The following is a 14,180-nucleotide window of genomic DNA, read 5'->3' as shown; positions in this document are numbered from 1 at the left end:
CTGATACAATCTCGATTTTTCCGCTAAACTAAAGTAAATCTAAAGTAAAGATAAAAAAAAGAGAAGAAACGGCCCTCGTGGTCAAAGTCAGACAGTGGCTGACGCTACTAATGCAGTTAAGAATAATGACGATATTCAGTATCGATAACGATATTACTGATAACGTGATTAATAATATTAATTATTATATATTTATATATATATACACACACATATACATACTAATAATCAAGACGATTATGATAAAAAGGAAGAGACGATTATTTAAAGAACGGGAGTAAGATATCTAACGTGTCCTACGAACAGAAAAGAAACGCTTAAATAAGAAGCCGAGTACGACGGAGAGGAAGATCCGTCCCACGCGAGAAATGCAGCTCAAACGATTTAAAAAACAAAAGAAAATTAAAGAAACTTCTTCCTCAAGTCTGTGTGAGAGCCCGTCCTCTCTCCCTCATATTCTCCTGTCTTTTCGGTAAATAAATTAGCATATTTCAGGTCCAATGCTCTTTGTCTTCTCTTTCCTTTGAACGTGTTTCGTGAGCCATCAATATTCGAGAGAAAAAAAAATTTGAAAAATATACCAAAGAGTCCAAGAGGCTTGTAAAAGCAACTTAGATCTTCAGATTTTCAAAATCGTTAAGAGTGTTACTGATCCTGTTGAAAACGGGCAATCTGGACTCTGCGTTCGGCGACAACGGTGACGGTGTTCGTGGCGTTAGTTCGTCCGAGCCCAGGGGACTGCAAACGCTATTCGTTCGCGGACTAGGGCTCTGTCTTGTCGCGAGCAGTCCGAAATCTTGGCCGAAACTGAACGCCGTGGTGGCCTGGCTAACTGACGGTTGTTGACTGCAATCGTCGCTGAAGAAACTGGCCATCGAGTTCGTCGGCGATTGGCTGAGGCTCGACGACGGCGAGATGGATTCTCCCGTGCTGCCGAGAGAGAAGGTCGGGCTCAGATTCAACGGCTTCGGCCTGGTGGCGCCGATAACCGAGCTGACACCCGTGGAACCAGTCTGATGATGATGGTGGTGGTGGTGATGGTGGTGATGCTGGGTGGTAGTCAAGCTCAAGGAATTCGTTCTGAGCAGCGGCGGTGGGTTGTATGTGTTGGTGCTGCTGCATAGGCTTAACGAGTTGGCTCTCATGAGGCTTGGAGTCGCTGCAGCTGCTGCTGCTGCTGCCGCCGCCGCCGCTGCAACTTGTGGCGGGGCTACAATTTGCTCGAGAAGGCTAACGCTGTTCACGGTTTGATTGACACTGGAACCATTGCAAGCATTTCCACCCGCGGCTGCAGCCGCGGCCGCAGCCGCCGCTGCGCTTAGCAGGGGATTCAGTCCCATGATATTCGGTTGCGTAGACCCCAATTGCGCGCTCACTTTTTGATTGTGAATCCTCGCCTCCTCGAAGTTGTGAATGAAATGGCAACGCGGCCCGTATGGACAGAAGCCTATCGTGTGGAACGTACGGCATAGCTCAGTTTTGTATTTCGGATGGCGGGCAAGATTTCGCAATTCACTATAGCCGTGAGCGAACTGACACTTGTCGCCGTATTTGCAAGTGCCGCTTTCCTCGAAAGGTCGACACAGCTCGGTTTTATAGCGAGAGGTTGGCTCGCTCGCGCTACGGTCCAATTTACGATGCTGCTCGATCAAGGTGGTTACCAGGGAGGTGTAGCTGCGACGAAGGGGTGCATGGCCGCCATTAGTGCCGGACGTGCCGTTATTACTGGAGTTGTTCGTTACTGATGCCGAGGAGGTTGGCTCCTTTGTCTTTGCCGTAGCTGCATTCTGTAACAAAAAGAAACGAACATTGTTTAGACACATTTTACAACGAATAATTAATCTAATGTTAACTAAATCAAGACAAGTTCAAAATAAGATAAAGACGGTAATTGCTTAGCACGTTAAGTGGCGCGTGTACCAAATGTGATACATGGCGAACCTCATTTCTAAATGGCGTTTTCGTCATTGATACGTAAATTACAAAAAAGGAATTATTGGTAAAATGATGTTTGTTGCAGTTTTTAAACCGTGTACCACAAATCGTACACACGACGCGACGTAGTAATGAGTTGTCCGTTGCGCAATTCAGTTTTCTTTAGATACGCAATGCATTCCCCTTTAGTTGCGTGCAGTTACTTTAGCTGGTTCGATACTTCCCAAGAATACATCATTTTATGCTTTGCAACAATTCAGAATAAAGAATTCCAGTACTGTAATTGCAAGAGCTAAAACCAAATGGTTGGCCACATTTTGTAACGATTGCTCCGACAAACCGTATTTATGTCTTCTTTATTACAAAGAAGTACATCGTAACGTTCGATTAGAAACGAAAAACATTCCACATATACTTTCTGTACTTTTTTTTGCGGATTCTATTTTATGTCTTAACTTTTTTTTGTTATTTTTGTACAGTTGCAGTACAAATAGTTACTTTTTTATCATACAGTGCATTTTGTGATAATTTCAACATTTACTGTCATAATGAATAAATTTTCGGGCAACACAAAGCTAAAAGATAATTTGTACATATTTACCAAACTCTATACGGTGTACCATTTTTGGTACACACGGCGTTGTATGACTCCTCACGGGCGCTTACTTAGTAGACTATACTTTAGAGGTTACTTAAAATAAATATATTATCGTGAATTCTAATGATCTTAATTGTCGGTCTAATTTAATTCCACCGTAAATGAAGACTGAGCCCCTACATCAGACTTCAATTCTATCGAAATATTGGGTTGCTGCGTAAACTCAGTCCATCGGTGTTTCCTTGTATAAAAAATAGAATTTTACGGATCCGTAAACATTATCTCCAAACATACATTTCCTTGAATGCAGAGATTTACTGAATACCTACTCTCGATCAGTGAAATACTGAATACAACATACTTTCTAAAATTAAACACTTATCAAACCTATTTTTATTAAGTTTTTTTTTTAATTCAGATTTTTAATTTTTATTTTTTTAATTCAAATCAAGTTCATCAAATGTTACTAGTGATGTTTATTTTCTTTGGAAAAAAAACCAACAATACGGTTATAACGAAACACGATTTATCCATATTGATTCATCGTTATCTATTTCACGAGCCCCGTGTAACAGTGATTTAAGGTTTATACGGTATCACCATTCGGTCCCTGCATATCACGTAAATCCAAGCTGGATTACAGACAGATCGATACAACTCTACAAGAAATGTTCGAACAATACGTCGTTTACTCAAAAATGCGAGCGCCTCTATGCGTAGACGTAAACCGTTTACGGATAACGATGATTTATTTCTAATAGACCCCATGTCAGAAATGTAAAAAAAAAAAAAAAAACGTACAAAATGACACTATTCGGACAGGATTTCATTCAGTTACACAACAACATGCAAAGACTTCGAATAAAGACTTCGTAAGTTTCTTGTAAAGACTTCGAACAAATCTAGAATCTACATAGATACATTTCAGGGGGACCTCTCGGTCAAAAAGTTCAAGACATAAGCGATACTTATGAATTTGTGAAAAGAAAAATTTATAACATATCGCTAAATAGCTTATTGGCTTTTATTAATACACTCTTTAGGACAATAATAAAATTTTTTGTTTCAATTCACATCTAGACTGGCTATCGCATCATCTACAAACATAACTTTCGAAACACGGAATCCTTTTTTATTTGCATTTATATGCTTGAAATTACCCGTCTTGTTGCACTATTTAGTTTAAATACGCACCAATCATCGTACTTTTGGTTTTTTGTCAAAACTTTTTTGATTCTTGATTTCTGACGATTCTCTGACCATATTTCATGGCTACCTACCGTTTAAACATTTTTGTTGGAAGCGCTACACTAAGGCGCCTCCTACCAAATGCACTAACGACGATAAAGTGGAAACAAACAATTTTTGATTATCCTAAAGGGTGTATTAATAAAAGCCAATAAACTATTCCACAATCTGTATATTTTTCTTTTAATAAAAAATCATAAATATCTCCTATTCTTTGAACGTTTTGACTGGAGGGACCTCTTAAAGTAAATTGAAGTAATGTACTAAATTGTCTGTGAACGATTTCAATTATAATCGCAATTTTAAAAGTTCTGGAGAATGTTTTCAAAAAATTACAGTTCAAGTTTTATTTTGATTTTTCAATGTTTTACAAGTTAGAGAATTTTCACTTCGAGGTATATTTATATTGACTGAGAAAGACTCAAGAAAGTGTTATAGTACTATAATTTAATTTATTTATTTCGAATAAAGAAGTTATAAAGATTCAATGAAAAGTATGCTCCATTTCTGCTGTTTTTAAAACTACATCATAAATGCTTCTATGAATGTACGTATTAAATGTCGTTTATTACCAATATTCAACAGTTTAAAAACGTTTAAAAAGCGTATGAAAAATATTATTTCCAATTATACTTAAGTTGAGAAATTTATATAGATGAGGCCCGGGTCTAAAAGTATCACGTTGTACGTTCAGGTATAAGGGAACAGACAAAGGACCGACGTTTTCACCGGTAAATGGATAACCGAAAATTCATGGAACGAGAAACTACCTGAAATCTGGCAAGACACGTCGCATCGGTCGAAGAAACGTCCTTTAGAAACAATCTAATCGTACGGTATTTCGAACAGGCCAAGAAATCGAGCGGGCAAGGAACACGAAGAACCAACCTACCTTCCCAAATCATAAAACCTTCCATCTCCGGCATTTTGAACCGCCTTTGTGGGAACTTCCGAGACCCCTTGTTTCGTCAAGTGCTTTGGGACATAAGTTGCATAGCGTTGGATCAGAAAATTTTCTATCAGCATTAAATTTCTTTTCTCTCAAATGTAAGATTAACTATTAATTTCTCATAACGTAATTCATATCACAAGAATGAAAACTATTAGGTGATTATGAATAGCTGGTTAACTAATTAGTTACCGATGAATCGTTTGATAGTATTCCAAGTTTAATAACTGTTTATAAGTTGCTATAATCATTAAACGATCGATTTAATACGAAAGTTTTTAAAGGGAATTTGTATCGTGAATATAGAGTTAAATTGCATATGTTCTATAACGATTTTCCGTTTCAAGCATTTACATGACTCAATTCACAATTAAATAAATGGTAATTACGACCTATACAGAGCTTCTTTCTTTTGACAAAGAGATTACTCGATTCAGTTTCATATTATATTAACTGCTCTTTTGTGGCACAGGCATTGCTTCGTGGTTTCACGCAACAGCAACTCCGTATCTCACACCAATTATCTATTTCAACCGTACCAGTTTTGCGATTGGCTTCAATTTCCTTCGAACTGAACTAATCATGCCATAAAATCTCGAAAAAGAAAAAAAAATGATTCATACTTAACGATCGCTGAATCACCACTAGAGTGTAGCAATCAACTAACGCTTCTTTCTCAACAGACCAAAGTACGAATTAAATGCAAATCAAATAAATAGCAAGCAGTGATCAAATTTAGTGAAGTCTCTATATAGCAGCTATCTCGTTCTAATTTTTGACACGATCTGACTACGGGAGACATTGAAACCATGGGGTCTAGTTGTACGTCTATGGACATAACACAGTTTGTTTGTATGACGCCATACGACGGTACGACGCCGTTTTGTTTATTGACAAGTTTCCTTGTTCGCAAACGTTTTTACAGCGATGAATGTTGAGAAAAAGTATACAGAACAAAAACGACTCTAGAAGCACAACTCAACGACCTAGAAAGTCTGGGATTTCAAACAGACGTCCGTCCAATCGTTTTTCAAAAGAACAAGAAACGGACAATATACGCACGTCTCCGAAAAATTTAAAGATATCGCAAGAAACTTGTGAAATTAATATAAATGGTATATTTAATAAAGCCTGTAAGTAACTGAGCAGAAACGAGTTATTAAGTCATTTGTTTAGGAAAGTATACTCAAAACAACAACTAATCTTTGACTCAGAATCAGTCGTTTGATCGATGCCACTGAAAACGTATACAATGGCAAAGTGCTAGCTAATATTGCAGTAGATATAACCATTTACACATTTAACCCTTGTGTGGCCAACCAAAATGTTCACATTACTGAACAATGGGAGTACTTCAAACCTTCTCTTCTGACACATTACAGTGATTCCTGGATGAATGCAACACGAGCAATGGCGTTATTCCCACCTCTGTGGGACCAATCAAAACAGGGTAAACAGAAGCTAAGTAGAGGCTCGGTTGCGGGCAAAAAGCAAATGTATGGAGGGGCTGACAACCCTTCCGCCTTATGTGAATACTCCTTAGTGGACCCGTGTACGTCGCACTCATCGAAACATTACTGTAGATAGATAGATAATTTTACTTTCATATTTTTCCGGAACTCTTAGTTTTCCCTTCCTATAATATACCAAGTGATGTTCTAGACAGGAACATAAAAAATTGTGAAAGAAAATATAGAAATAGCCCACACAAGGGTTAATGATAGGCCCACACGTCTGATGGATGTTATTGGAGATATTGCAAACGTCAATTGGCCAAAATCGTTACACTTTTTAGATGGAGGTAGTCACGAACCGCATGAAGGCTGTCGAGCGCGAAATATACCGAACGCGGCAAACGAGGCATGAAGAAGCTCAAAAACTTTTCGAAAAGAGCCTGGCGAGAGGATGACATCAATTTGGAAAGGAAGTTGGGTGGCGCTGGAATTACCAGGTAAAGATAAACGTGACTTCTGTTCATTTTATTCATATAATAATGTTAAGTAAGACTTTAAACGCGTTTTCTCAGCATAACATTTCCAAAGTCGGTGTTCAGCACAATTTTTATGATTGTGAGCCGATTCATTTGGGCACAATATTCCTTTATAAATAATCTAGAGAAATACGTATAGATTTCGCGTTATCTTCAACAGATTTCTAGCAACTGACATTTTTATACTAATTATTTGAGAAAAAAATGTACTTTTTCTTTACACGTGTACCATTTCTACAGAAATGAATACTTCTGAAAATCCGTACGTAGTTCTTTAGTTTTTGACGGAGACCATAAATAAAAATAGTTACTTCAAATATTTGTTGGAGAAAAGTCATTGAATAAAAAGTAATTTTTATTTACATGGAAACCAGATACTAATAAATCTCGAAGAAACTTTTAAAAAAATACGGATTTATAACTATTCCGGTTACGAATAATCATTATCGATGACGAGAATTTCATTTGGGTTAATTTCGACCATCGTCAATTTTTATTAATGTATCTATCAGTGACGAAAAATGAATGATAGAATTTATATATTTTAAGTTAAAATATACACACGTTAATAAAAATAACGTTACTAAAAATTAACGATGGTCGAAAGTAATCAAAATTAAAACTCTCGGCATGCATAATGGTTACTGCATAATCAACAGAAATTTCTGTCATCAATAATGGTTATCGATAACCAAAATAAAATTCTCATCGTTGATAATGGTTACGTGCAACTGGAAATATTTTCTTTCATCGATAATTGCTATGGACAACCAAAAAACATTTGAATCATTTCTAATGGTTATTCGTAACCAAAATCATTTACACAAAGATATTGACTCTTATACCGTCATTTTTTAATTGTGGTTTTATCAATTAGGGTCTCTTGTTTTTGGCATACAAAAAATAAAAATCATTCGTTTTCTGCACTGGGTCAAACGATGTGGCACCCGTGATGTGAAATACCGTGGAGAACGTCGCTCGGAACGATGTTTGCGTATCTCCGCTCTAGTGCCGTCATTTTGTAAGAAAAAAAGAACAAACAAACAATTTGACTTCTTCCACCGACAATTGTGTAATAAAATAAATCTTTACGTTGAATTTTCCATTTACTTCGTTATCGTTCCAAAAAAAATTCCCGACGATGACCTTAGACTTTGACTCATCCAAGGTGGCCTAACCACTTAGTTCATGTATACATATATATTTTTCAGAGGTGTGCGGGTTCTCGACATTTCGAGCTCGGGTCGGGTCGGGAACAATCGGCAGGTATCGAACTGGCTCCCGATACGTAGTATGTAAATGCAGTGTTGCCAGATTTTTTATAAGATTCTCGCATACACCGTTGTTTAAAATCGCCCAAAGTCGCAATAGTGCCGTAAAAAAAATCTTGTAAGCTCTATCAATGCAGGATTTTCAAATTAAAGTGATTTTTTTTTATTATAATGAATTAATAGACATATAATGAATTATACATATAAAACTATATATCATATATATAAATTCGAAATGGCTTAATTTTCGACTTGCGATTTCTTTAAAAAATGCATCACAATTTTAGTACAAAAGTCACCCAAATTGCGATAAATCGTCCAATCTGGCAACACTGATGTGACGCATCGGGATCCCAAAAGTATCATACGACATACCTACGAGCCTTTCGAGTTCCCGAAACTAACCGACTGCAGAGACGAACCTATCGGGCTCCTGAAAGTGCATATGTAGGTTTTGAAATAATAGGTAGTTCGTTAAAGGAGTGATTTAAAGGAGGGTATATTTGTAGTCATTCTAATGATGATTGAAACTGCATACAACATGCATGCAGAGTATTATATATCCTTTATGTTTAATTATAATGCAAAAAAAAAATGTCCTTGCCATTTCGGCTACACAAACATTAAACGAGCGGTTACTTTTTAATTCAGGAAATATTGTTACACCAACTAGGTCTGTTTTTTTGCATTATAATTTAAAATAAATTATATACATACGATATTACTTCTTCATCTTTCAATATACAGGAAGAGTCAAAAGTGAATATCCACTTTGAAAGTATGGGATTTATTCATATTTATTTCCCTCAATTTAGAATCTAAGATTTTGCATAGATGCTCTATTACATTGAGATCTGGTGACTGTGGCAGAGTATTTTACCGATTGAAAATGTTTTCCAACAAACTATTTTTAACCACCTTTGGCTGTATATATTTTGGGTCACGATCTCACTAAAAGACCCATAAATGCACTTGCAGCTGAATTTGATTTTAAAATATTTCAAACATCCAAATTTGTCCATAGTAATGTGAATAAAAACCAACTGTTCTATACCAGAGATTACCATGCTGCCCAAAACCATAGCATAGTAGTACAGTCACCATGTTCAACAATATTTACAAAATTTTGAAGTTGCTGCTTCGAATTTCTTTTTCTCGAATTTTTTTGGCTGCCTATTCATCCCGAAAATGTTAAAAAAATCATATCCAACTGTATTACTGCCATGATCTTACAATAACTACGGAAGTAGTACACGAACCTCATCTTTGTAAGGTGTACACTTATGTTTTGACTCTCAGAGTACATAAATGCCTGTATGTCATATGATATGCATTGTACTTTCGGGAGCCGGATACGTCTGTAGGTAGTCGGTTAGTTTCAGGCTCCCGAAACATTCATATCGCTACTTTGCTTTAATAGTGGAAAAAGTAAAAACAAAAAGACTACTTTTTCCTTTTGTGGCATAAATAAACTTCTTAGGTATAGTACTTTTCTACTTAATCTAAATATTTGTAGAAGCAAAATGAGTCGAAATAAATAATGAGATCGTCAGTATTCAAATATTAGTCAATTGAAATTTTTGAAATGCTTCCCTTGTAAAATTTGCATTCTACAAATTATGCCACACATAAATACTTTCGAAATCCTCAAACAATATACAGTTACAAATTTGTAGGTATAGTATTAATAAAAGAAATGATAAATCAGTCTTTTGATTTCTTTAACAGCATTAACGTTGACAAACCTAAAAACACAACGGATACGCTCCCACCTTAACTGAAAATCAAAGATCCACGCCTTACTGCAGATCGAAACTCGAGCGTGATTTCACATACGCCTGGAAATTTCCACGAGTCGTGTGTTTATCGTACACACAGACCCGTGATCATTGCACGATACTCGGCACACGAACACGGTCATTCTCGCAATTAGCCATTCTCCCATGCCTAAGTATTAATGCAAAAAGAGGCACACACGGCAGATGATGTCGCAAGTGTTGGTTATCCCGTAGTCATCAACGTGCAACGGCTATTTATCGTTGCCCGTACGAATGTGAACATGCACACGTATCCATACACGTATGCATGTATGTACATACTCCCCTGCTGCTATACACCTTATCAGACGGGCTTGACAGCAGATGCAATTACGTGCGAATGGTCAACGGGACACTTTTATGTTTCCTTTTCTCGAGCCCACGTTGTATCGCAGTCGTTTAGCGTTCATCAACATTAGAACTACCGAACCAGCCAAAATGACAATTTCAGATTTTTTATTTTAGAATCACCGAAAATTTACTTTCAATTACTTAAGAGGGGGAGCCTGGTATAAACGGCTAAAAATGAACGGATTCTTGGGAATTTATTGCGAAGAAAATATTTAACCAACCTCTTTGAAACTGCGAGAATATTTTATTGTATAACCTATTTTGAAGTTAAACAATGCAAAATTGAAAAAGTGATGACATTTGAAGAAGAAAAAAAGGTAACTTTTCAAGTAAAAGATGCTCAAAACAAATATGATTTATTGAAACAAGAATGAACATTATAAATGTAGGTTCATGCTGTGAAGAAGAGGTTAAAGAATATGCACACGCAATGTCGGGTGAGTTGGTTGAATATTTTTTTAGTTACATTCCCCCACGCGGAACACCTGTTCACCGGCTGCACATAAATCCTTATAAGTATAATATTTATGGATTTGAAGTGAAAATAAACATTTTTGTATTCAGTTAAATTGTACAGTAAAGTAATCTCAAATTTAGAAAGAGATTGCTTTAATAATTTCTTCACTAGAAATTCCCAAAAATTCGTTCATTTTTAAACCGTTTATGACAGACTTCCCTCTTAAGGGGGGAGACTCCGTGGCCCGTGTGCTGTGTCCGTGCGCTCTCACAATCAACGGGAACCATGTATGTATACGCGATACACGAGAGAGACATTCGATTTCGTAGAATCCAACTTCTGCCTCGACAATTGCACAAACGCACTTTTCACTGGTATAGAACTCACGGGTAGACTTCCCTACAGGGTGGTCTGGTCCGTATAAACACCAATAAACACATTTTAATTGAAAGAATTAGAATTTTAGAAATTGTGCGATTGTGACAGACGCCGATGAAGCACACAAGATGGCTGCTCAAGTCACATTTTGTCAAATATCACACGATTTAGTTGTTTTCTCGTCAAATGCTGACCAGACCACCCTGTACACCACTGTCACACTATCGTAGAAAACCAATTTTTGTTAATTTATCACTTGTGGAAGGCGTAAGTTGGATTCTACGATTTGACGCGTCCAGACTCAGGAATATACACTGGTATAGTTCAAGGATTCTCCACTAGCGGCGCTTATGGTATTTGTCAGTCACTTTGGCCATGTTACCACCGAGCATCGATAAAACAGAGGGAAGTCGGTATATGTAACCTCGCAACACGTGCTGGATCGTATCAATTGTTTTGTTACGCTGTTGCCATTCGACAATTCTGCCCATCAGGAGAACGATGGAATACCTACGGCTTGTGGCGAGATTTCGACTCTCGCCGAACATAGGAACAGAATGGTGCGACTGAAAGAGATTCAAGAATGAAGCAATACTTACGTACTAATGTGTGCAACGATAAACCTTTTCTATTTGTACTTGCAATGATGCTAATTTTTTTTATTACATACGAAATACTTGAAATGGCATTCCCGAGAAACAATAGTTATTTATCATTTATTGACCTAATTAATGCAGATGTTATATACTTACACATATATTTCATAAAAAGATGCAAAAAGAATACAATTAATCGCAAACGCTCCCTCAATCTTTTCATTTGTCGACCAGCGGAAATAGATTTTGAACTAACAACGATTTTTCGACTTTCTTGTATATATGTGCACAGGGATAAGGAAAGAAGGACTTGAAGGATTTGAAAAAAAGTACGATCTTCATATTATCAAAAATGTTTTATTTTAATGAAAATAATTATTGACATATATGAGGCGGCTGCCGGCCGCCGCGCCGTCCACCGCGACGGTCGCTATACATGATTCTTTTTATCATTTTTTTTATTTGAAACAGTAAAATAAAAATTAGATCTTATAATTATATTCGTACATTTATATCGGTAGTGGGCAACTGTTTGCTCACGATCATCGAAAGGAGAAATTCCAGCCGCGCGATACTCGTGAACGATCAGTTGCCCACCTCTGATACCAGAGATGGGTAAATTTTTATTTAAATAAAAATTTCAAATAACGAATAAAAGATAAACAAATTATTTGTCATGCGTCGAATAAAGATAATTCTGGTAATCTTTATAAGACGCATGACAAATAATTTTTTTATTTGATGAGAATTTATTTGACGAACAGATTTTATAAAAGTACATTATAAAAGTTCACGGTTTCATTCAATCCCTGCTTTCTTCATGGGGCGATACAACATTGTAACGCGCGTGCCAGCCTTCGACTCCCCAGCAGTGACGCCAGAATCGTGGAACGCTTTATCCCCACCACTCCCCCACTCCGACCTACCATCGTCTCCCACTATGGCCTTCCACTTTACGTCCGCCGTGTTGGCACACACAAGCATATCCCAGCTCTGTCCGTGTGCGCTGGCCGTTCGAGAGACGATGAGCTATATTTAGAAAAGAGTGGGGGTAAACCGTACCACGATTCTGAAATCATTGTTGCCTTGGAAATCCTGTTTGAATATCACTGCGGCGAAAATTCACGTTCTCGACGCGATGCCCCGCAACCTAAGCGCGTGAGCAACAGTCAAGAGACCCTATTCGCATCCCAATGCGGCGATTTTACTTTTTATTTTTAATTATTTTATAATTTCACTTTGTAATCTCTAAGTAAAATAAAAAAGTTAAAAAATATTAATTTGGGAAGCATTTAAAAAGAAGAAAATAAATGTTTTCCACTTCAGTATCTAAATTTTTTATTATATACATACATATTATGTTGTATACACATAAATTATTTTTACAATTAGATGTTATCCTTACAACCCTACTCATTACTACTCTGAACATTCGTACAAAAATCTATTAGATTAAAATATTACGTCATAAGTGTATCTTCAGTCTTTTAAAATTTGTTAAAGATGTGTTTACAATAATATTTATATTTTATCTTTCACTATGGCAATTATGATTATCATTATATTTATATATTTATTTCTTTTTAGATATATACATAAGCAAAAGACTCGTACTTCGTTACTTTCGTTAGCTGCGAAACTTCTACTCAAAAGTGAGGAAGCGAAATTACAGAATAATTCAGCAAAAAAAAGATAAGTTCATAGCAATCTTAATATTTTATCTTATGTTATTAAAATTACTATTTCAATTGTGTTTTTTTCCATTCATATGGGGAAAAGCAAAAGACCATTCGGCATCGTATATACGTGGACCAGCTGCAGCGGTTTTCGTTAGCGGCGAAATATATCATAATTTTAAAAGACTGAAGATACACTTATGACAATATTTTAATCTAATAGATTTTTGTACGAATGTTCAGAGTAGTAATGAGTAGGGTTGTAAGGATACCATTTAATTGTAAAAATAATTTATGTGTATACAACATAATATGTCTGTATATAATAAAAAATTTAGATATTGAAGTGGAAAACATTTATTTTTTTCTTTTTAAATGCTTCCCGAATTAATATTTTTTAACTTTTTTATTTTACTTAGAGGTTACAAAGTGAAATTATAAAATAATTAAAAATAAAAAGTAAAACCGCCGCATTGGGATTCGAACAGGGTCTCTTGACTGTTGCTGACGCGCTTAGGTTGCGGGGCATCGCGTCGAGAACGTGAATTTTCGCCGCAGTGATATTCGAACAGGATTTCCAAGGCAGCAGGATGGTAGAATCGTGGTACGGTTTACCCCCACTCTTTTCTAAATATAGCTCACCGTCTCTCGAACGGCCAGCGCACACGGACAGGGTTGGGATACGCTTGTGTGAGCCAGTACGGTGGACGTAAAGTGGGGGTAGCCGGGACGTCATAGTGAGAGACGATGGTACGTCGGAGTGGGAGAGTGGTGGGGGTAAACAGTACCACGATTCTGGCATCACAGACAATGAGGCTGGCACGCGCGTTACAATGTTGTATCGCCTCACGAAGAAAGCAGGGATTGAATGAAACCGTGAACTTTTATAATGTACTTTTATAAAATCTGTTCGG

At 36.7% G+C, this 14,180-nt stretch overlaps 1 protein-coding gene across 1 annotated transcript in view; it reads right to left on the bottom strand.

The window, feature by feature from the left end:
* Positions 1-376: 376 nt before the first annotated feature.
* The window catches only part of LOC107192013 (protein TIS11-like), a 64,667-nt gene continuing 50,863 nt past the window's right edge, over positions 377-14,180 (bottom strand). The window contains exon 2 of the mRNA XM_015581188.1: positions 377-1,787. Within this exon, the coding sequence (XP_015436674.1) occupies positions 612-1,787 (1,176 nt within the window). The 3' untranslated portion in view covers positions 377-611. The remainder of the gene's footprint in view (positions 1,788-14,180) is intronic.

This window comes from Dufourea novaeangliae, unplaced genomic scaffold (assembly GCF_001272555.1).
Source record: "Dufourea novaeangliae isolate 0120121106 unplaced genomic scaffold, ASM127255v1 scaffold291, whole genome shotgun sequence".
Taxonomy (NCBI): Eukaryota; Metazoa; Arthropoda; class Insecta; order Hymenoptera; family Halictidae; genus Dufourea; species Dufourea novaeangliae.
The sequence above is the reverse complement of the archived record's forward strand: the minus strand, read 5'-3'. Positions and strand labels throughout refer to the sequence as shown.